Raw genomic sequence first — 23,806 nt, forward strand, 5'->3', positions numbered from 1 at the left:
AATGTGTAGAATTGCAGAAAATTTACTTTAAAAACGTACATTTTTCTATCTGCTGTCATGACAGGGGCCATTAAAATATTTTGCAGCGAGGTGGGGCGCCCCCGAACCAAATCTGGCTTAAGTCCCCCAGAAATGCTAGAACCGGCCCTGCCTAGATGACTGGAGAAGTCAGATCATTACGGTAATCAACACCCTGTTTGGTGATTGGACCACTTTCTATAGGATCTGAGTCATACACAAAGACATCTGTGTGCAGGCTGCTACTTTATATTTATTACATAAACACTATTTACACATTTCAAGAACACATGCTACAGAACTCAAGATCTACAGCTCCTAACAAACAATACAAACATCTGTAACTCTCCATAACAACAAAAATAAATACCTGTTGACGAGCAAAAATGTCAGACCAGGCTATAAACACTGAGAAAAGATTCAAGTTTTGAATTCAACCATTTCAATACAAGTCTTGTTTATAACTATGCAACTGATTGTGCAGCAGATTGGTGTCCTGGTACTGCTACAAGCTCCCTTTGGTTTGTGCTTCTCTGCAGCAGTGATATAGCACCTAAACACATGGAAAAGGGCTTTAAAAGTTCTGAGTTATAACTTTATTTTTATCTAGTCATAATATATTTGCAATTAACACCTGAAGTTGCCTACTCGTCTAAGAATATGAGCTGTGTACATGTCATACCCCCTTATACAATTCGATGAAAATCAAAGCTAAGGCTCTCAGTCTACATAATGCAATGTGCATTTATGGTTTAAACAACACTGGTATGCCTATGTCCTGCATAGTGTACAAATTCAGCTAGTATCTATGTTGAAATATGTACAGCTAAAAGCTTGTTTTATTTTCTCGGCCACATTATAACAGGCAGTTGTAAAACAATTGGCCATTATCTATGTTTTTGATTTATAATCCAACTTCTAATTCCCACACCAAGTCAATGCCATCCATTGTAATGATAATACTGATATTTCTCCATAGTGAAGTTAATGATCAGAAAACAAATTAGAATTGGTATTCTCTGCATTAATTTGATGGGGATGTGCTGACTTTTGTAATTGATTAATGTGTTTTCTAGAGCGGGCTTGTCATCGTGTTAGTCTATTGGTGTGGTGAAAAGTGGTTTACTACTAAACATTCCGATCAGAGAATGAAAATATTAAATCAAAACATTGTCTAAATTAACAAAAGCACAGGCTCACAATGCTTTCAAGTGTACACACATTAATGCCACACTCAGATATGTACACTTACACATAAACAAAGCCTTCAGTACCATGGTGCATTGACACATCTTTAGTACACACAAACTAGTGACCACAGTAACAATATCTACATTCAATGTCTCTCACACACTATACATTAAGGCATGAGGTGTCTTCTTGGATGCAGTGCATTAGCAGAAGAGGGTTAATTGAGATATCAACTCAAATGCATTTCAACCACAGCATGTAAATGCGGATTGTCAAGTGGAATGGAAAAAAAAGAAAAAAAGGAACAAAGGCCTGATTCAAAACATACATCTTCTAAGGGTAAATTTGTTAAAATATATGATTAATACAATATTTCAAAGTGAGACAGTGGTTCATTGATGCATTTACCAATTTGACAAAACACAACAAAACCATTTTACAGACCAACAATTCCAAAACAAGGAATAATTTCACTACTTGGTAAAAACAGAACATTGACGACTAAACAAGCCTACATACTCGGATGTCCAGTGCAATACAGAATGATCCAAGTGATTATGAGTTGGGATGGTATGCCAAGTGATTAATCCTTTTACAAGATACACATGTCAAACCTGCCTTTTTCAATTAGATTATAGCAACAAATCACATATGAACTTGATCTAAAAATGTAAAGCTACTGCCTTGTGCTCCTGCACTACCATAATCTATACCTTAAATTACAGATGACACATCTATATGAGCCTTGTACATGCAGTCTATTTGTATAATTGAGCATTTAAACAACATTCTGAGATATCATGTTAGATTTGTAAGTGGATTCATGGCATTTAAATGACTGTAAAGCTCGTTTTAGTGATGTCATAAGGGATGTAGGCTATATTTTCTAAGTGCATGAAGGAGAACAATATCCTACAAGTAACTTACATTATCTTACAAAAAGATATGTCTACAATCTATTATTTTATATATATATATATATATATATATATATATATATCTTTTTACAAGCAAATTCTTGACAATAATGTATATTGGCTGGGAGGGTGCTCTGTGTCATATTTTCCTTCTCAAGCCATAGAGCCACTTCTTTTGATCTGAAAGCAGTTTGCCTGCATACCATACATGTAACCGGAGGTCAGCACAAGCACTGGAGAAATCTGAAAAAACTATCCATAAAACAAACAAAATCTAGTAGACTATCACACCTTACAATAAGTTGCCCAAATAGCGCAAAACAACATGGATTTTCAATTTCCTTGATAAGTTAGCAGCATTCATAATTATGTGTGTGAAACAAGTCAAATTTTGTTATTATTTCTGGTCACCACCGGCATTCCATAGTAATTCCAGGGCACTGCAATGGAGACAACTTAATGTAAAGTGTTGCCAGAAATCAGTAATCCACTTTTGATATACACCTGCTGTAAATACTCACAATAATAAATGAGCACCATGCTTATAAATCAAAACAATACTGTGGGTTGTCGTTGGTGAAATGACAACAGGGATATAAACATCCTCTTCAGATATCTCTTCAGCGTACACTGAGGATTTAAATTCATCTTCCTATCAACTTGTCTTGTAGTGCTGTTATTTTTCTCATCCTATGATCATCTCTCCAAGCCCATTTAGACTGTTTGAAGCTTGTCAGACACATGTGTGTCCAGTACTGTAATGGCCTCGGTGCTCTTCTCATCAGAATGCTGATATATACAGGTGGTGCTCTCACCTCTCTTGAGAAGAGTCCAGTAGCAGGGTGTGAGGAGGAATTTATACCCAGACACGAGACAGTCTCCTGTATGTGTACGTCTGAAATAACCAATGACATGCAATCACAGGGATACCCTATAAGCATAATGTCAAACTTCTAAAAGGCAAGGTCACTGCCATTACAGACAGACAAGCCTAAGACACCACCGTCCAAGAGGGGAACTGCTGTACATGTGGATTCTCCAAGTCCAAGAGTTGGCCTATTGGTTTCTGAAATGCACCAGATCCATTGCTATAATGTAGAATGTTCCGGTTGATAGTGGCATTCACCATAAAGCTGTGGGGTCCAAGATACGGGGATAAATATATCAGACTGTCCTGATAAGGTACAATTGACGATTTTAAGGAAAAGGAAACTTGGTAGTGCAAAGCTATTCCATTGTTGCAACACATAGTGGTGAGCTTTGTTTGTGTTTGTTGGCGTTTCAAAAGCAAATGCTGAACAATACTCTGTGATTCAGGTTCTCTTGCATCTTGTCAAAAGACAAATGTGGCCGTGTAAAAGAAAGCCCTTTTCTGACATGTAGCCACACGTCACAACACAGGGGTCGTGTATACACTCACATCAATGTCAGCTGTGCAAGTTGTACAGAAAAATGCAATATACAATAACTGTACAAAAGAGGACAGGAGTCAAATCTCCTCTGTTTTCATTTAAGTCGTAATTCGGGACAGACTTAGTGGTTCCCAGTAGTCAGATGATCTAAGGGGATGTCCTATATGACTTGAATAGATTCATCTTAATGCAGACCTAATGCATTTTGTTGATATTTCTGGTTGAGTGATTATAATTGTACTGTACACATCCTGGTTTGGTAGATTGTGCAAACACTTAAGGGCAAGAAAGTGTTATCACTGAGATTTGATTTCTGTGTTACTTTGCTGGTCATTGGTCTTTGCTATGCCTGTTGCAGCTGATAAGCACTTGGTTGTCAATTCAAGTCAGTCAATGGTTATCATGAGCTTAGGATCACAGTTTGAAGCAAAGCCCCTTCATAACTTGCTCAGTTCTCCCCCTGGTGGTGTATGCAGGAATATCAACAACATATTGAGCAGTCACCAGCACCATCTACCTTGCCTTGTTCATAAGGTTTAAGTCACTGATCTTTAAGGTTTAAGCTTCATTGTCTTTGCATGGATATGCTAACACAAAAAGAAAGACACTAATTTCGTTCATTATCGGATTTAGCTGACCCTGCAAACCTGGGGGAGTGTAGCTTGGCTGCAGATGCAAAACAGAAATGAGGGAGGGAGAGGTGAGGGCCTGAATGAGTGGGCCTAGTGTCTGGCCAACAGTGCTGATTCTCCACTTTCCCAAGTCATCTCTACAGATCCCCCCAGAGGGCCTTGCCTATAACCTGAGTGCCAATCAGACGACAGCATTGGAACCAGAAGAGGCGGAGTTGGCAGAGGGAGAAGAGGGAAAGTTCCAGAAGAGCCACTTGCGTTTACACTGTCTCCTCTGGTACAGGTAGTCCTCCTTGTCCCGCTCCTTCCTTGCTCTCTGGTAGTGGTCATCCTCCTTCAGGAACCACACTGGTGGCCAGCGGTGCTTCTCAAAGTAGTCCTGGTTGTCTGCAAGAGGCATGGCTCAACAGCTTAAGCAACATCAAATGCAGACAGATGTGCAGACACAAATGCTTCATATAATGATAACTTCTCTATAAATCCTGCATTGATGTAAAGGGGAGATTCAAATGACAGTCGTAGTTTCACGCACATACAGGCCTCTTTAGTTAGTATTTCACTTGCATTACCTGTAGACGTGGCCTTCATGTCTCGAGGAAACTTGCGGCACACACTATTATAGTTGGTGCAGATGTGGTGAAGGCACCAGCCAGTTAGCTGTTGGGCACAATGGAACTGCCAGAGAGACACACGATATTATAGAAGACCTTATTCCACACGTGCTAACTTTTTACATTTAAAAGTGTAACACTTGTTAAAGAAATTAGCATTAGAAATAGAAACACTTGTGAGATTGGAGAAAAACAGTATAAAGAATAAATACACTCATGGAATTGGAATAGGAACAAGGCCTCCATCTTACCTGAGCCATCTCCAGGTATAACAGCACATCTCCGTCAATATCAGCCCCCATCATAGCAGCCTCCATCAGCACTGTCACTGTGTAGAGTTCTGAAACAGAGGCATAACGTGCAGGGTATCCCAAGAACAACAGAATAATAATAATAATTTGCAGTAATTATGATAATTGTATTGTCAGGTTTTCTGATGATACCGCCATTCTTGGTCTGATGTATAAACATGCTGATACTACTGTGTACAGGTCAGAAATTCAAAGGTTTGTCAAGTGGTGTGATGAGCACCATCTCATCCTTAATGTAAAGAAAACAGAGAAGATAGTGTTTGACCCCAAATCTGTTGGTGACCATGTGCCTGTGGTTGTCCACAATGCCAACATAGCACAGGTTAGTTTGTACAGGTACCTGGGTGTATATATGGACAATGTGCTGAGCTGGAAGGTCCAAGTAAAGAGTGTCTGCTCCAGAGTCCAACAACACCTCTACTTCCTATGGCTTTTTGGAGTTGGACAGAAAATAATTATCCTGATCTACCATGCGGTCATAGAGATATTCAACTGAAATCTCAAATTGCCCACCTGATACAAACTGCCATGAAGGTCATGGGTGTGAGGTAGCATCATTTCTGATCCCTCCCATGTACTTCACTCTGAGTATCAACTCCTCCCCTCAGGCAGACGCTATAGGGTCCCTACTTGTAAGCTGAACAGATACTGTATAAGCACTCCTTCCTTCCTATGTCCATCAAATACCGAAACAGCAATACTGTAAGTCAACCTGAGCTATGTTAGTACACCACTGACAGAATATAAGGGAATGTGCAACGTATTATGTATTTGGCTATATGAGAAGTGTACAAAATGTATAATAAGAGTAATATGTAGTGTATATATTATGTTGAGTGTGTAATGTACAGAGGCTATTTTGTTTACAGCAGTAATGTGTCTAAGACAATTTTTCCTTCTGGGACATTGAAGATCATCCTATCCTATAAAACCCAGTCTGTCACTGTGCACATTGCCAAATCTAACTTGCAACAGAATTATTCAAGTAACAGAAACAACTCTCTCAACACACATATTAGCGTAATAGACACTATGAAGAGAAGGAAAAAGAGAGGGAAGTGTGTGTTAAACTATAAGTGTGCATGTCTAGTGTTGCACAGATGTGGCTTTGTGTATGAGGGTGTGCTCAAAAACAAGTAGATACCCGTTAGTGCAACTAGGTGTGGGAGACAAAGACGGTTGGCAAGAACAATGAGCTCCATGGCATCCAGGTCAGTGCGGGAACAGAAGCGCCCAGTGTACAGGTACTCCAGCACAGCCCTCATACAGCTGCGAGTCGTGTTAGGAAACAGCACCTGAGACAAAAGGCACAGATCGACATCCTTCTTCCCGTTCCTATTCACTAGTGTATTCTACTGTGATCTTGTGTGTTTGGTTATTTAGGTTGGTTATTTAGGCTGGTTATTCAGGCTGGTTATTCAGGCTGGTTATTCAGGCTGGTTATTCAGGTGACTTGCAGAAGGTCTTGTTATTGTGCACAAAAATGTAATATAGTGGCGCACACTAACTCCAGTGAGAGGGTGTAAAGAATTGACTTACTTCTTTGGTGCAGCTCTCCACAAAGGGCCCCCCAAACATAGCTGCCATCCAGTCACAGCTGGAGATGAGCAGGGGCTTATGGGCCATGATCGTTCCATCATCCAGCTTGAACACTACATCTGGAACACAAAGAGAAATCATACAGCATCCAAGGAGAAACACAGAGTGTACAAAATCCCTCAGTATTATGATGTGCGCTCACCAGAAAAGGTGCCTTTGGCCAGGCACTCTTTGACTCTGTTGGTGCGCCGTACATGAAAGGCTTTGGTGATTTCCTGGTTCATGAAGGCCTCGTTGTTAAGGATATTGGCCACCATCATGCGCAGGTCAAAGACCTCCAGCAGCTCAGCAATGTGTGCGATGTGCATTAGCTCCTTCTCGTGCTCGTCCAGCTGACCAGTGTACAGGTAGCGCAGCACAGCGCGGAAGGGCCCCAGCTGCATGGACTGGTCCATGTGCACCACGGTCATAGGCCTGGGGCTGTAGGTCACTGGGTCATCCACCATCTCCTCCTGGATGCTGACAAAAGCCCTGCTCCAGGTAGACAGCAGTCTGCCCCTCCGGCCCCCTTCAGAGTCCCTCAGGGTGCCGTCACTGGTGCAGGCCCGCAGGTTGGCCCTGTCACCTTCGTCAGGGCTCTCACACACATCAAAGCTGGCAGCACGCATCAGCATCTCACGGCCAGACAGAGCGGTGGCGCGTGGGGGCCGCTCAGTCTCCTCAGACCGGGCGTCCAGGATGAAGAGGTCATAGAACTTGGAGGAGGACGTGGCCAAGTAGATCTTGTGGGCGAAGATTCTCTGCTTCTCCTGTATGACCAGGATGACATCGGAACACAGGGGGTCCTCTAGAAGACGGCCAGGATGTTCCTCAGTGGTGGTGGGGGGAGGTGGCACAGTGATGATGGGTGGTGGGGGTTTGGGAGGCAGGAAGGGGGCCTGGAGGAGGGACCGCTGCACATTGCGCAGGTGTGACTTCCAGAACTGCAGGTGGCGTCGTGAGATTAGGGCGGCCCGGATGGCGTTATCAAATACGTCCTTTACTCCAAACTGAGCCACAACGCTGGTCTCATAGTACGGCACTCCCAGCTCTTTGGCCACTTCACGGCCCCTCTCTGGAGGCAGAATCTCATTGTATTTAATGGGTCTGGAAGATATGACCATAAATGAGGCCAAAAAGAGGCCAAAGGTTAAGTGAGTTTACGGACTAAATTAACATGATTCAGAGCAGCATGAGGATAAATAACATTGTATATTGTTTACAAATCTTAGTACAAAGTGGTACCTACATTTCTAATGGTGACACAGTGAATCTATCAATCACAGGCTATCAACTTTAACTTGAGATGAAAAGCACTGCTTTAGATTGAAAGCACTGGACTTGTAGGGCACCTTGCTAGTGGCCGTCGTGCCCTGTTGACTGCCTCCAGGTCAGCGTAGCGCAGGTCCAGCTGGCAGCCTACCAGGATGACTGGAGCCCGGGGGCAGAAATGTTTGATCTCAGGGTACCACATGGTCTTCACATGGTACAAGGAGTTGGGGTTGGCGATGGAGAAACACAGAACCACCACATCCGACCTGCAATGACGAGTGGGGTTACGGAAGGGACCTACAGGAAAGGTCCACTTACTTTACTCTGCACCAGTACATGACTTGCATGAGTAAACAAGGTCAGTTGATCTCACCTTCCATACGCAAAGCGTCGGTCCTTGTGATGGTCCCCGAACGTGTCCCAGAGCCGCAGCGACACACTGACGTCATCCACCACATCCCTAGATCGCTCCAGAACCTGACCAGAGAGACATATCTATCACATGCATGGATATTACCAACAACTGCAGGGTGTGAAACTAACACCTGCCCACCAGCCTAATGTGCTAAGCCCAAGATATCTTGGGTGTCTTGCAGGTTTGTTAATGTGCAACAACGGTTTACCCAACTGTAGCACTTAAAACAGAGGATTTCAGTATTGTTTTCCTTCACCGTCAAGTTGCTGGTGGACCAAACAGTTCATTTCAAACCCCATGCAGTCCATTACCTAAAACGTAGCCACAATAGAGAAAACAGACAAACAGATAAAGCTTTTCATTAATTAACCATCAAAACCAGAGAACTCCACCACTCACCTCCTGGCAAACTCTGTACTGGTCTATGGCCCAGACAGTGGGTACATGTGTAGCAAGCAATTGGTACTGAGTGAGTGTGGCATTACAGGCCCGGGCACAGATAAGGCGGGTCTTCCCAACAGCGTTGTCCCCTACCACCACACACTTGATAGTCTCAACATTTGGCCTCTCATAGTCCATGTCAGAATCCATCAACTGGGGCCTGTCAGGGCAGAGGAAAGCAGAGTTTGATAAAATTCCAAAGGGATAATCAACTGGAGATATCAAATATCACAGAGGTACTGAGGAGCTTGTTAAAAACATTGCACCTCATCACGACCCCTCTGAACCCATCAAGTATCAATACTGCAATCAAATAACATTTTATTTGTCACATACTTCGTAAACAACAGGTGTAGACTAACAGTGAAATGCTTACTTACGGGCCCTTCCCAACAATGCAGAGAAAGAAAATTGAGAAATAACAGAACACGTAATAAAACACATAATACACAATGATACACAGGGAACCAGTAACGAGTCGATGTGCAGGGGTACGAGGTAATTGAGGTAGATATGTACATATAACTAGGAATATAGTCACAGATAATAAACAGTTGCAGCGGCATATGTGATGAGACAAAAAAGTTAGTGCAAATACTATTTAGCAGTCTATTTAGCAGTCTTATTGCTTGGGGCTAGAAGATGTTCAATGTCCTGTTGGTTCTAGACTTGTTGTATCAGTACCGCTCGCCATTCGGTAGCAGAGAAAACAGTCTATGACTTGGGTGGCTGTAGTCTTTGAACATTTTTATGGCCTGACACCGTCTGGTATAGAGGTCCTGGATGGCTGGGAGCTCGGCCCCAGTGATGTGGCTGCCTGGCTGAGTGCCTGTGCCAATTCAGAAGGTCCCTGACGTTCCTTACTCTTTCATTTCAAGAGACACGCTGGGGATTTCAGAGTTCTGGAAGTGAAGTAGGATGTGTTCCTAAAAATAAGCAGACTCTGCTAAATTAATTTGTCTAGCATCTGGGTTATACTCAGGCAGTATCTGTGTCTTGTCATTTTGTGTTTCCCTGTGTTTTATGCAGACTTACATACTAAGTTATACTGAAAGGAGAGGACATTCCATTTCCCAGAACAATGTGTTATAGGATCACAATCTCTCTCCAAAATAAGCCACTTTCAACATAACAAAATATAATATGATTCACATTGTTACCCCATGAGATACATATTTGATCAAATTAAACAGACCACGGTGCCATTATGCAATAATGCAGATGAAATCACAGTTCTGTATAAAGCACTTGCAACCAAAACAAATATTTCAATAAATTCAGCCATGGCCTTACCAATAGGCCTGGCAATGTCAAACTTCTTTCTTTTGGACAAAAATACTCACACTGACATCTGTCTCTTGATGAATTTATACATTCAATCATCTAAGCATTATTTGATAAAGAGCCCCTCCTTGGCAGTGTCTTAGCAAGCTCCCCCCCAACAAAAATCTAACCTAGATCAGTCTAGGATCCAAGAAAATTGTCGTTAACATAATTAGTTCAGACAGACAGTCAGACCCTCTATCCACGTCTAGAAAAATAGTGTTTGCTGATCTCGTTATCCAGTTTCCAAGGGAACCAGATTTGCTTCTGTGTCATACCCTACCCTACGGTAACAGGGGTATGGCAACTGAATGACCTTTACAAAGTAGACTGACAGCCACGCGCAAAAACGTAAACAATGTGGCCAGACATGAGCCAGACTGGACCACGAGGGGAAAAATGTAATAACATATCAAGCCAGCTACTACACCGCCGTAGCTTAATTCGTTAATAAAATGTCAATTCAAAATACCCAGACAACCTCCGCAACTATGAGTTGCAACAATGTCACCGTCTTTGACAATCAGGGCGCGAAACATGATGAAGTTGTGTTTCGACGAAATTCGAGTATCCACTCTGCATGGCTGTACCGTTGGCTGGTTATGCTTGGTCTTTGTGGGTTCCAATATAGGGCTATTAGATCCTCGCACAATGTAGTTAGTAGGCTATCTGCAGCACGCCAATTCATATAAAATAGCTTCAATATTATGTTCCTGAATGGAAGAAGGCTGCGAACTTCGACGGCGGCAAAGCTGAATTCTGGGGTGGATTGCCAACCTACTCCTCAATGCAATTTTCTCTCGTTGGTAATGTTGGCTATTTGGCAACAGTCTGCGCTTAACAAATAGCCACGTCATCAATCATAATTTAGCAAGAACTCAACCGAGGTACTTTAGCTGCAGTTCAGACCTCTGTCTAATGCCGGGGTGATGCAACCAAATACTGTCTGTCATAGAATAGCCTATACAACAACAAGTCTAGCACTATCTTGTGTGCAAAGAAGAATTCCATAGTTATTTCGTTATATTATGGACGTATAGATTCTCATGAGCCTATGGCCCCTTTGAGTTAGGCAGCCTTAGATGCAAACTAGACTGATATAACTAGTACGTTTGATATATCATAGCCTAAAAAAACTCATTATTTCAGAGGATTCCATTAATTAGATAACTTAGCCATACAGACCATATGATAGCCTCTTTACAGACCATATGATAGCCTCTTTATAATATAACTATACTATAGGCTATATCCGCTCCAAGAACTGACCATACGTGCAGGTCAGCAAATTATAAAGGGTTTAGCTAATAACATTCACCCAAGCTTGCTACAAAAGCTATTTCCATCAAGCCGAGTCACTGGTCATTCAGCGCCACCGTTACGTAACACCCAGAGGTTCCTTCCTTGTGCCATTTTGTGTTATTGAGGTGCATGCCAAAATGTTAGATTAGTATAGGCTATTATAGGTTACTAACCCAAAGGCCTATCCCGTTGCGCATTTGGCCAAAATGTCTCCTTACCTCAACATAAGGAAATGGTGCATCGGATTGACCAATGTTTGAGACTGAGAAGAGGGCTCCATCGGATGCGGCTAGCACCCTACCGTAGCCTGGGTTGAACGTCATTTTCGCAGCAAGGATAACTATAGGGAATTAAATATATGGGATTAAATAGCGGCCACGCCGCTAAAGTCACCAAAAAAAGTATACTTGGTAAAAAATAATAAGGATATCATCACCGTGTGCCTGAGGACACTGGTAGTCTACATGAGTCCGTCTTCACCGTCAACCGCAGGCCACTCCGCGTCAAAGAACCAGCTCCAGTCACCTACGTAATTTATTATAGAGGCACGCGCACCAATAAAACCCCTATTCATTACAAAACAGCGCTCCACTGCAAATCTCCCGCAAATCCCATTCAATCCAAACGTAGGCTATTTAGCTGCTGTATCTTCTGATTCAGATTCTACTGTAAAGACTTTTAGTCTCAGCTCGGCTACTGTACAGATCATTATTACGGTTAATGACTAAACTCCAAATATTATGTCTGAGATAAGCAATAAACTATATATATCTCTTAAAATCGTAGGCTATTGCAAACATAATGGGATGTGATCTGAGTGGACTTTAAAGTTGCCATGACTGCCATGATGTGGCACTGTGAGTCAATATGGTCCTGAAATTGTAATAAGATTTTATGATCATTCAATGCGGTTGTTTTTTTTCCTCTCAAGTATTCTGTTCACATAACATAAAACCTTCCAAAAATAAATAAAATATTTGCAATTTAACCATGTCTCATGAATTGATCTCATTTGGCAAGTTCTAACCTAACTCAAAGCATAGCATGTATAAACAATATTGTATACACTTTAAAACATTTTAAACACCCACAGGCATCATAAATACTGTTTGAAAATTATTTTAAGCTCCTTACCTGTTCTCTTGTGGACTGGCCAAACACTGCACCTTAGTTTGTTTAAGAAAGAATGGTCACTCATCCTTCCACTTTCAATATTGCACCCCCCCCCTTTCCTTTTTTTGTCTGCCTCTCTCTCTCTCTCTCTCTCTGAGGCATGCTGTCACCCCCTCCCTTTCCTTTTTTGCCTCCCTCCCTCCCTCACTCACTCACTCACTCACTCACTCACTCACACACACACACACACACACACACACACACACACACACACACACACACACACACACACACACACACACACACACACACACACACACACACACACACACACACACACACACAAAGTCACATGTTTTGGTATATTTTAACTTTGTTGAGAGAACAGGAAGATTAAATTACATTTGACCTTTAGAGTTGAAAGTTTCTATGAACTTACCCAGAGCAGTAATTTTCCACATTGTTAAATGTCCTTGTGTGGAAAGAAAATCCAGAGTAGGCCTACTGGATACACCAAAATGGTATAATTGTGTAATGACAGTTAGTAATGTATTTTCTATAGATTGAAAAATTGTCCTGACACAATGTTTTTAGATAACAATAATGTGCCAGAGGATGCATCGCACCCATATCGGTACACACTCTCATCTTACAGTAAACAGCTATTGTTAACAGTAACCCCCTTTGGGAAGGACTAATTAGTTATTGACTTTCATAAACACATGTGTGTTTTTGACTACAGTAACCCTAATCAAGACATTGTTTGAGACAATGACATTGCATATGTTAATTGACATATGTGAATAAGTACCGAAATGTGTCCACCATGTTATTCTAACCATTGTAATGTGTTATCTATTCCACTAGATGAGGCTGGTGCATTACTATTTTGTTCACGTCTATGTAAGCTGCTATTTTGTCATCACTGGTAATCAGAATGCGATATTGATTGAGCATAACATTTCTCGCATAGACATGTTTATAGATTGATGCCAGTACAGGTCAAACTAGATCACAAGGCCAAAAGCATGTCTCGACCCTAGAACTACTAACTCATAATGATATGAGACCATTGTGCAATAGTGTGGCTAAAGGTAAAGAGAAAAGTTGTGTAAGCAGATTTTTGTTGACACGGTTTACAAGTGAACTCTGTGCTGGGGTCCAGACAGTTTGAGGTCTGCCTGGACTCTCACTTTGCATACTTACCGGATCATTCAAACTGCCCTCGTTCAGCCCCCATGGCCTCTACTATCACAGACTCACAGAAGCCTTTCTCTTTGGACCCCTACCATGTCTCTGAGGAATATGGCTTCATCCTCCCTGCACCTCTGGTAGGTATTTCAATGGATACCAATTGAATTTGTAATTGGTGTCAGTCAATAGTTGGTATTTGCTGAATCTCATTAGGTCTGCTGCTCCTGCTTATAGTCATTAGTTTTTGTTTGTTGAATGAAAGTAAGTGTAAAGTAAATAGCATTGATTACTTTTGATATGTGGTTGGCAGGTTATAACTTTCTTAGCCTCACACAGTGACATTCATTTACCTGAGACCCCAAATCAAGCTGTGTTTTTTTGTGTGGGTAGTTTGGTATTGGTATTTTTTGTCTCTCCAACCCTGTTCCTGGAGAGCTATCCATCTGTAGGTTTTTCACTCCAACCCCAGTTGTTACTAATCTGATTCTGCATATCAACCAGTTACTGTAATCATTAGAATCAGCTGGCTAGATTAGGGTTGGAGTGAAAACCTACAGGACTGTAGCTCTCCAGGAACAGGGTTGGAGAGCCCTGCTCTAGACTGCATTGGCGTTTGAATTTGGAGTGCAGATGAGAGCATTCCAAACCAGGACAATACCTTGACACTTTTCAATATGACTCAATACCCTAAAGGCAGAGTTGCCGCCATACTACCAGCCCTGGATGGACATTGCCCAGCATGTTACAGAGCTCATTTACTCTCACATGCTGCGCTCCCACATTCTCAAGGTAAAGCTGTCTATACTGTAAAGCTCAGCTGATCAGTAAGTAACAAGGGGTGAAATAGGGGGAATGGAATTCTACCACCTGGTTGAATTCTACCAACTTGGTTTGGAAGACATTAAACTGTGGAAATTAAATAGATTTACAAGTTCAATAGCTTTTGGTGACAGTTCCACACTGTTAATAACAATGTGTGACTTCATGTGTGAAGAGATGATGACAAAAGATACATCTGGTTTGATTATGAAGATAATTCATTTCATTGATTCATTACATAGCCTGAAGCATTCAAATATCTAACAAAGTAAAATGGGTAATGTGTAATATTTCAAGCATAGTGTATTAATAATGACTAACATTTATACGTGATAGACTGTAGTGTCAGCTCCATTTTTATACTTACTCCCTCAGATGCCCCTGCTGAACACCCAATTCCTGGGGAGCCACAGAGAGCTGCGTCTGGCCCACTTGGCCCTGAGTGTGATGACCATGGGTTACGTGTGGCAGGAGGGGGAGGATGACACAGTCAAGGTTTTTCACCAACCCTTCTTATTAGGAATATTCTGGACCTGGAGTGGGAAGAGAGACACATGTAACCGTTAGATTATTTTCTTCTAAAATCACAGCAGGTGAAAAAATTGCTGATCAAATTTAATTTGATCAAAGGTCAAATTATTCAGCCACTTTGGCACCTTCAGGTTTGAGATCAAATCATCAAATAAAATAAATGTTTCTAGGTCACATGCACCGAATACAACAGGTGTAGACTTTACAGTGAAATGCTTACTCAAGAGCCCATTCCCAACAGTGCAGAGTTAAAAAGTAAGACAAATATTTGCTAAATAAAAAAGGAAATAGTAACACAATAAATAACAATATCGAGGCTATATACAAGCAGTACCAGTACCAAGTCAATATGCAGGGGAATGAGGTAGTTGATGTAATACAGTATGTGTAACGTCCTGACCAGAGTTCTTATGTGTTTTGCTTGTTTAGTGTTGGTCAGGACGTGAGCTGGGTGGGAATTCTATGTTGTGTGTCTAGTTTGTCTATTTCTGTGTCCAGCCTAATATGGTTCTCAATCAGAGGCAGCTGTCAATCGTTGTCCCTGATTGAGAATCATATATAGGAGGCTTGTTTTGTGTTGGGATTTTGTGGGTGATTGTTTCCTGTCTCTGTGTTTGTGTTCTGCACCAGATAGGTCTGTCTCAGTTTTCTCATTTGTTATTTTGTTATTTGTATTAGTGTTACCGTTTGTTCATCTAATTAAACATGTTGAACACTAGCCGCGCTGCATTTTGGTCCTCTCCTTCACCCCAGGAAGAAAACCGTGACAGTATGTACATGTGGGTAGGGTCATAGTGACTAGGCAATCAGGATATACAGTATATTCGGAAAGTATTCAGACCCCTTTCCTTCTTACACATTTTGCTACGTTGCAGCCTTATTCTAAAATTGATTACATGAAAAAATATATTCTCAATCTACACACAATACCACATAATGACAAAATCGAAAACAGGTTTTTAGAAACTTTTGCAAATGTATTAAAAATAAAAACAGAAATACCTTATTTACATACATATTCAGACCCTTTGCCATGAGACTTGAAATTGAGCTCAGGTGCATCCTGTTTCCATTTATCATCCTTGAGATGTTTCTACAACTTGATTGTAGTCCACTGGTGGTAAATTCAATTGATTGGACAAGATTTGGAAAGGCACACACCTGTTTATATAAGGTCCCACAGTTGACAGCGCATGTCAGAGAAAACACCTAGCCATGAGGTTGAAGGAATTGTCCTTAGAGCTCTGAGACAGGATTGTGTTGAAGCACAGATCTAGGGAAGGATACCAAAACATTTCTGCAGCATTGAAGGTCCCCAAGAACACAGTGGCCTCCATCACTCTTAAATGGAAGAATTTTGGAACCACCAAGACTCTTCCTAGAGCTGGCCGCCGAGCCAAACTGAGCAATCAGGGGAGAAGGGCCTTGGTCAGGAAGGTGACCAAGAACCCGATGGTCACTCTGACAGAGCTCCAGAGTTCCACTGTGCAGATGGGAGAACCTTCCAGAAGGACAACCATCTCATGCAGCAGTCCACCAATCGGGCCTTTATGGTAGATTGGCCAGACGGAAGCCACTCCTCAGTAAAAGGCACATGACAGCCCGCTTGGAGTTTGCCAAAAGGCACATAAAGGACTCTCAGACCATGAGAAACAAGATTCTCTGGTCTGATGAAACCAAGATTGAACTCTTTGACCTGAATGCCAAGGGGCACATCTGGAGGAAACCTGGCACCATCCCTACGTTGAAGCATGGAGGTGGTAGCATCATGCTGTGGGGATGTTTTCAGCGGCAGGGACTGTGAGACTAGTCAGGCTCGAAGGAAAGATGAATGGAGCAAAGTACAGAGAGATCCTTGATGAACACCTGCTCCAGAGTGCTCAGCACCTCAGACTGGGGCGAAGGTTTACCTTCCATCAGGACAACGACCGTAAGCACACAGCCAAGACAACGAAGGAGTATCTTTGGGACAAGTCTCTGAATGTCCTTGAGTGACCCAGCCAGATCCCGGACTTGAATCCGATCAAACATCTCTGGACAGACCTGAAAATAGCTGTGGAGCGACGCTCCCCATCCAACCTGACAGAGCTTGAGAGCATCTGCAGAGAATAATGGGAGAAACTCCTCAAATACAGATGTGCCAAGCTTGTAGCGTCATACCCAAGAAGACTCGAGGCTGTAATTACTGCCAAAAGTGGTTCAACAAAGTACTGAGTAAAGGGTATGAATACTTATGTAAATGTGATATTTCCATTCTTTTTTTAAATATACATTTGCAAAAATGTCTAAACACTATTTGCTTTTTCATTATGGGGTACAATTGAATCAATTTCAGAATAATTCTGTAACGTAACAAAATGTGGAAAAAGTAAAGGGGTCTGAATACTTTCCGAATGACCTGTATAATAAACAGTAGCAGCAGCATATGTGAAATGTGAAAGTGTGTCTACACTTTCTAGTGTGTGTGTGTGTGTATGTGTGTGTGTGTGTGTGTGTGTGTGTGTGTGTGTGTGTGTGTGTGTGTGTGTGTGTGTGTGTGGCGTCAATATGCATGGGTGTGTGTGTGTTTTGTGTGTGTGAGCGTATGTAGTGTGTGTGTGAGTTGGAGTGTCAGTGTAGTATGTGTGAGGGTGTTGGTAGAGTCTAGTGAATGTGTATGTGTGTGTGTTGTATGTGTGAGTGTGTGGGTAGAGTCTAGTATGTGTGTGTTGCATGTGTGAGTGTGTGGGTAGACTCTAGTGTGTGTGTGTGTGTGTGTGTGTGTGTGTGTGTGTGTGGGCAGAGTCTAGTGAGTGTGTATATGAGTAGTGTGTGTGCGAGTGTGTGGGTAGAGTCTAGTGAATGTGTGTGTTGTATGTGTGAGTGTGTGGGTAGAGTGTAGAGTGTAGAGTGTAGTGTTTGTGTGTGTGTGTGTGTGTGTGTGTGTGTGTGTGTGTGTGTGTGTGTGTGTGTGTGTGTGTGTGTGTGTGTGTGTGTGTGTGTGTGTGTGTGTGTGTGTGTGTGTGTGTGGGCAGAGTCTAGTGAGTGTGTATGTGTGTAGTGAGTGTGTGGGTAGAGTCTAGTGAGTGTGCGTGTATAGTGTGAGTGTGTAGGTAGAGTCTAGTGAGTGTGCATAGAGCATGTGCAAGGAAGGCAGTGCAAAACGGTAAAGGAATAAATAATAAAGGGAGTCAATGTAAATAGTCTGGGTAGACGCTGGGCGTAGATGCTGTTCAGGTGCCATTTGGTTACAGGCTTGGCACTCCGGTACCGCCTGGTACAGAGGTCCTGGATAGCAGGGAGTTTGGCCCCAGTGATGTACTGGGCCGTACGCACTACTCTCTGTAGCACATTGCGGTCAGATGCCAAGCAGTTGCCATACAAAGGGGTGATGCAGCCAGTCGAGATGCTCTCAATGGTGCAGCTGTAGAACAGTTTGAGGATCTGAGGGCCAATGCCAAATCTTTTCAGTCTTCTGAGGGGGAAGATGCGTTGTCATACCCTCTCCACGACTGTGTTGGTGTATTTGGACCATGATAGGTCCTCAGTGATGTGGACACCGAGGAACTTGAATCTCTCGACCCGCTCTACTACAGGCCCGTCGATGTAAATATTGTTTCCTGTAGTCCTCGATAAGCTCCTTTATCTTGCTGACATTGAGGGAGATGATGTTGTCCTGGCACCACAATGCCAGGTCTCTGACCTCGTCCCTATAGGCTGTCTCATCGTCGTCAGTGATCAGGCATACAAAATCAAATCAAATCAAATTGTATTTGTCACATGCGCCGAATACAACAGGTGTAGACCTTACAGTGAAATGTTTACTTACAAGCCCTTAACCAACAATGCAGTTTTAAGGAAATACCCCCCCCCCCCACAAAAAAAGTAAGAGACAAGAATAACAAATAATTAAAGTGCAGCAGTAAATAACAATAGCAGGGCTATATACATGGGGTACCGGTACAGAGTCAATGTGCGGGGGCACCGGTATTGAGGTAATATGTACATGTAGGTAGAGTTATTAAAGTGACTATGCATAGATAATAACAGAGAGTAGCAGCAGCGTAAAAGGGGGGAAATGCAAATAGCCTGGGTAGCCATCTGATTAGACGTTCAGGAGTCTTATGGCTTGAGGGTAGAAGCTGTTTAGAAGCCTCTTGGACCTAGACTTGGCACTCCGGTACCGGTTGCCGTGCGGTAGCAGAGAGAACAGTCTATGACTAGGGTGGCTGGAGTCTTTGAACATTGTTAGGGCCTCCCTCTGACACCGCCTGGTATAGAGGTCCTGGATGGCAGGAAGCTTGGCCCCGGTGATGTACTGGGCTGTACGCACTACCCTCTGTAGTGCCTTGCGGTCAGAGGTTGAGCAGTTGCCATACCAGGCAGTGATGCAACCCATCAGGATGCTCTCGATGGTGCAGCTGTAAAACCTTTTGAGTATCTGAAGACCCATGCCAAATCTTTTCAGTCTCCGGACGGGCAATAGGTTTTGTCATGCCCGCTTCATGACTGTCTTGGTGTGCTTGGATCATGTTAGTTTGTTGGTGATGTGGACACAAAGGAACTTGAAGCTCTCAACCTGCTCCACTGCAACCGCATCGATGAGAATGGGGGCGTGCTCGGTCCTCCTTTTCCTGTAGTCCACAATCATCTCCTTTGTTTTGATCACGTTGAGGGAGAGGTTGTTGTCCTTGCACCACACGGTCAGGTCTCTGACCTCCTCCCTATAGGCTGTCTCATCGTTGTTGGTGATCAGGCCTACCACTGTTGTGTCATCGGCAAACTTAATGATGGTGTTGGAGTCGTGTGTGGAATCTACAAAGACAGCTTATTGGAAACAGCTTGTTGGAATCAAAACACAACCACCGTTGTGTTGTTGGCAAACTTAATGATTATGTTGTAGTCGTGCGTGGCCACACAGTCGTGGGTGAACAGGGAGAACAGGAGGGGACTGAGCACGCCCCCTGAGGGGCTCCCGTGAGGGTCAGCGTGGCGGATTTGTTGTTGCCTACCCTCACCACCTGGAAGTGGTCTGTGAGGAAGTCTAGGATCCTGTCCCAGGGTCCTTAGCTTAGTGATGAGCTTGGAGGGCAGTATGTTGTTGAACGCTGAGCTGTAGTCAATGAACAGCATTCTCACATAGGTGTTCCTTTTGTACAGGTGGGAAAGGGCAGTGTGGATTACAATAGAGATTGCGTCATCTGTGGATCTGTGCGAATTGGAGATGGTACCAGGGATACAAAGAGCAATAAATCATTACTAGATCCATGCACATTAGGGACTTACTGTATGTACATTGGCTATCTGTAAACATAACCCCAGTCATCATGCAATACACTGAGTATCAGCTGTTATATAACAGCAAGTCCCTCTGATATGAACTCTTATCTCCCATAAGATGCTTCCCCGCAACCTGGCCATTCCATACTGTGAGGTGTCTCAGCGCCTAGGACTTCCTCCCATCCTTACCCATGCAGACGCAGTACTGGCTAACTGGAGGAAGAGGGATCCACAGGGGTAAGATTAGAATACTCAAGGGTCTCCTGTTATACAATTCTATTTTTGTCTGTCAGTGATATTTAAGGAAAATGTGTTTATTTTTCATGTCACCACCTCATCTTCCATACCAGACTGTTTGACATGGAGTAAGTATCGCCTTGAATAACTGATCCCAACAAGCTGTCTTTGTAGATTCCACACATTCCAATAGTCTTTGTTTGTTAGCTAATGCAATTTGAAAATCTCATAAAATGTTTGCTGGAACTTTGACTTCTTACCAGCTGTCATTGTGGCCTTGGTGATTGTTGTTGTTTTCATCGCTTTCCCAGGAACTTGGAACTGCTTGTCACGCTACCTGGTGGGGACAATGTGAGAGGGTTCTTCATGGTCACTCTGCTGGTGGAGCTGGCTGCAGTGCCAGCCATTAAGGTTGGAGCTGTATAATCACATGTCCAGTTGGTCACACATGTATTGCACATTCTGAGAAGGACAGGCATGAAACCGTCAGAGGAAACAGTGGTCTTTTAGTTGTGACTAGTAAAGACAAAATAGACAAGACACACAAATACAAATACTACAGTAGCTCACATAACTGAGCAGATAATATCCATAGTATTATGTTGATTTGTGATGCTTTGTTGTGTTTCAGAGTATTCCTTTGGTTATTAACGGGGTCCAGTGCGGTGATGCTGAGACTGTAACCAGAGCACTAGAGGAATTCAGCCAGGCCATTCAGGGCATGACAGATGCACTTAAACTGATGCATGGTACTACAGCTGAAACAGATGAGATGTTTTACTGCATTGACATTCAGCACAGTTCACCTGCATTCTCAGCATATAGATGTCTCTTATGTTGTTCCAGTGTATGTCAAACCCGAAGTCTTCTATGGCATTATGAGGATCTATCTGTCTGGGTAGGTACTGAATACCCCTAGGCCTAGACGATATAAAATTAGTTTTTATGTCTGACAAAAGTTAATGACGCATATAATATACATGTAATTTATGACTATATACTGAGAATACCAAACATTAGGAACACCTTCCTAATATTGAGTTTCCCTCAGAACAGCCTCAATTTGTCTGGGCATGGACTCTACAAGGTGTCAAAAGCATTCAACAGGGAAGCTGGCGCATGTTGACTCCAATGCTTCCCATAGTAGTGTCAAGTTGATTGGATGTGCTTTGGGTGGTGGACCATTCTTGATACACACTAGAAACTGTTGAGCGTGAAAAACCCAGCAGCATTTCAGTTCTTGACACAAACCAGTGTTCCTGGCACCCACTATGATACCCTGTTCAAAGGCACTTACATCTTTTGTCTTGCCCATTCACCCTCTGAATGTCACACATACACAATCCATGTCTCATTTGTCTCAAGGCTTAGATATCCTTCTTTAACCTGTCACCTCCCCTTCATCTACACTGATTGAAGTGGATTTAACACGTGACATCAATGAGGGATCAGAGCTTTCACCTGGATTCACCTGGTCAGTCTATGTCAGGGAAAGAACAGGTGTTCTTAACAGTTTTGTATACTCAGTGTATTATATACCTGTATGTGTGTTGGTCAGGTGGAAAGACAACTCCTCCATGCCAGCTGGGTTGGTGTATGAGGGCGTCCAGGCAGAGCCTATGGAGTATTCTGGTGGGAGTGCTGCCCAGAGCAGTCTGCTGCACTGCTTTGATGAGCTGCTGGGTGTCAAACATGAAGCAAAGAGTGGTAAGAAAGCAAAGGTCCAGAAGAGTCGGTGCACAGAAAAAATATTACCACACAAAAATCCATCAATGTTATGCAGAGATATGAATGGCTGCATTAACACATACTTTTTAACAGGCCTTTTCTTATGTAATAAGGAAATGTTCACTTAGAACCACAAAGAGTTGTAACACGTCCCGTGTTATACAGATGTCTCCAAAATGCTTTGGCATGGCATTTTATTCTACATAGACATATTTTTTATACTTAGGAATCCTAAAGATGTCATTTCCAGTGAGGGTGAATGTGCTATCTACTTGTACAGGTGCCTTTCTGACCCGTATGAGGAACTACATGCCCCCTTCCCACAAGCGTCTGATCCAGGACATCTCTCTGCAGCCCTCCCTGCGAGGCTTTGTCCAGCAGCAGGCCTGTGAGCCGCTGACCGCAGCCTTCCAGCTCTGTGTGACCAAGCTGCTTGCCCTCCGCAGCTACCACATCAACGTGGTCAGCCGCTTCATCACTGTGCCCGCTGCCCGTGCCCGACAGCTCCGAAACCAGGGGAACATTTCCCAGGAGGAGACTGTCAGCAGGGCGCCCACGGCACTGGAGGAGACGGGCACCGGCGGCTCGGGCATCATGAGCTTCCTAAAGACTGTAAGGGACCGCACACGGGACGTCTCAATTTAAACCATCAGTGTTCATTTCCATTAAATGCAACCACTAATTTCTTAATTTAATCTAAAATAGAATGTAAAATATGTATCGGATGACTAGTCCAGACCGACTGTGCTCATACCACAATCCCCAATTCCTGCATGAGTCAGAAAACTGTCATGCAAGAAATCTTGCACTTTTTCTACATTTTGTTATGTTTAAGTATTATTCTAAAATTGATTAAACAGCTTTTTTTCTCATCGATCTACACACAATTCCCCATAATGACAAAGAAAAAACAAAGACAAATATTACATTTACATAAGTATTCAGACCCTTTAATCAGTACTTTGTTTAAGCACCTTTGGCAGTGATAACAGCATTGAGTCTTCTTGGGTATGACACTACAAGATTGGCACACCTGTATTTGGGGAGTTTCTCCCATTCCTCTCTGCAGATCCTCTCAAGCTCTGTCAGGTTGGATGGGAGCTTTGCTGCACAGCTATTTTCAGGTCTCTCCAGAAATGTTAGATCGGGTTCACTCAATGATGTTCAGAGAATTGTCCCAAAGCCACTTCTGCATTATCTTGGCTGTGTGCTTAGGGTCGTTGTCCTGTTGGAAGGTGAACCTTCACCCCAGTTTGAGGTCTTAAGCGCTCTGGAGCAGGTTTTCGTCAAGGATCTCTTTATACTTTGCTCCGTTCATCTTTGCCTCGAGCCTGACTAGTCTCACAGTCCCTGCCGCTGAAAACATCCCCACAGCATGATGCTGCCACCACCATGCTTCACCGTAGGGATGGTGCCAGGTTTCCTCCAGATGTGCCCCTTGGCATTCAGGTCAAAGAGTTCAATCTTGGTTTCATCAGACCAGAGAATCTTGTTTCTCATGG

The 23,806-nt window shown here is 43.0% G+C and overlaps 2 protein-coding genes across 9 annotated transcripts; one reads left to right on the forward strand and one right to left on the reverse strand.

Moving 5' to 3' along the window:
• Positions 1-251: 251 nt before the first annotated feature.
• LOC139576810 (rho-related BTB domain-containing protein 2-like) lies at positions 252-12,631 on the reverse strand. Of its 6 annotated transcripts, XM_071403307.1 has the most exons (12): positions 12,558-12,629; positions 11,860-11,948; positions 11,642-11,763; positions 8,757-8,958; positions 8,316-8,419; positions 8,023-8,208; positions 6,834-7,777; positions 6,632-6,750; positions 6,237-6,387; positions 5,033-5,121; positions 4,740-4,845; positions 252-4,557 (listed from the first exon to the last, which is right to left on the reverse strand). In XM_071403307.1, exons 3-12 carry the CDS (start codon positions 11,701-11,703, stop codon positions 4,352-4,354), a joined length of 2,169 nt encoding a protein of 722 aa, XP_071259408.1. In that variant the 5' UTR covers positions 11,704-11,763; positions 11,860-11,948; positions 12,558-12,629; the 3' UTR covers positions 252-4,351. The 6 variants fall into 6 exon arrangements, with proteins under 6 accessions (XP_071259408.1, XP_071259407.1, XP_071259411.1 ...); XM_071403306.1 differs by having other exon boundaries at positions 11,642-11,948; positions 12,558-12,631; XM_071403310.1 differs by lacking the exon at positions 12,558-12,629 and having other exon boundaries at positions 11,904-12,513.
• A 1,078-nt stretch (positions 12,632-13,709) lies between these two features.
• On the forward strand, positions 13,710-23,236 carry LOC139576811 (indoleamine 2,3-dioxygenase 2-like). 3 transcript variants are annotated; one of them, XM_071403313.1, is made up of 10 exons: positions 13,711-13,867; positions 14,424-14,519; positions 14,925-15,044; positions 20,458-20,576; positions 20,690-20,704; positions 20,888-20,987; positions 21,208-21,325; positions 21,423-21,474; positions 22,135-22,283; positions 22,585-23,236. In XM_071403313.1, exons 1-10 carry the CDS (start codon positions 13,775-13,777, stop codon positions 22,947-22,949), a joined length of 1,227 nt encoding a protein of 408 aa, XP_071259414.1. In that variant the 5' UTR covers positions 13,711-13,774; the 3' UTR covers positions 22,950-23,236. The 3 variants fall into 3 exon arrangements, with proteins under 3 accessions (XP_071259415.1, XP_071259414.1, XP_071259416.1); XM_071403314.1 differs by lacking the exon at positions 14,424-14,519 and having other exon boundaries at positions 13,710-13,867; XM_071403315.1 differs by lacking the exons at positions 14,424-14,519; positions 14,925-15,044 and having other exon boundaries at positions 13,713-13,867.
• Positions 23,237-23,806: the final 570 nt, after the last annotated feature.

This window comes from Salvelinus alpinus, chromosome 5 (genome assembly GCF_045679555.1).
Source record: "Salvelinus alpinus chromosome 5, SLU_Salpinus.1, whole genome shotgun sequence".
Taxonomy (NCBI): Eukaryota; Metazoa; Chordata; class Actinopteri; order Salmoniformes; family Salmonidae; genus Salvelinus; species Salvelinus alpinus.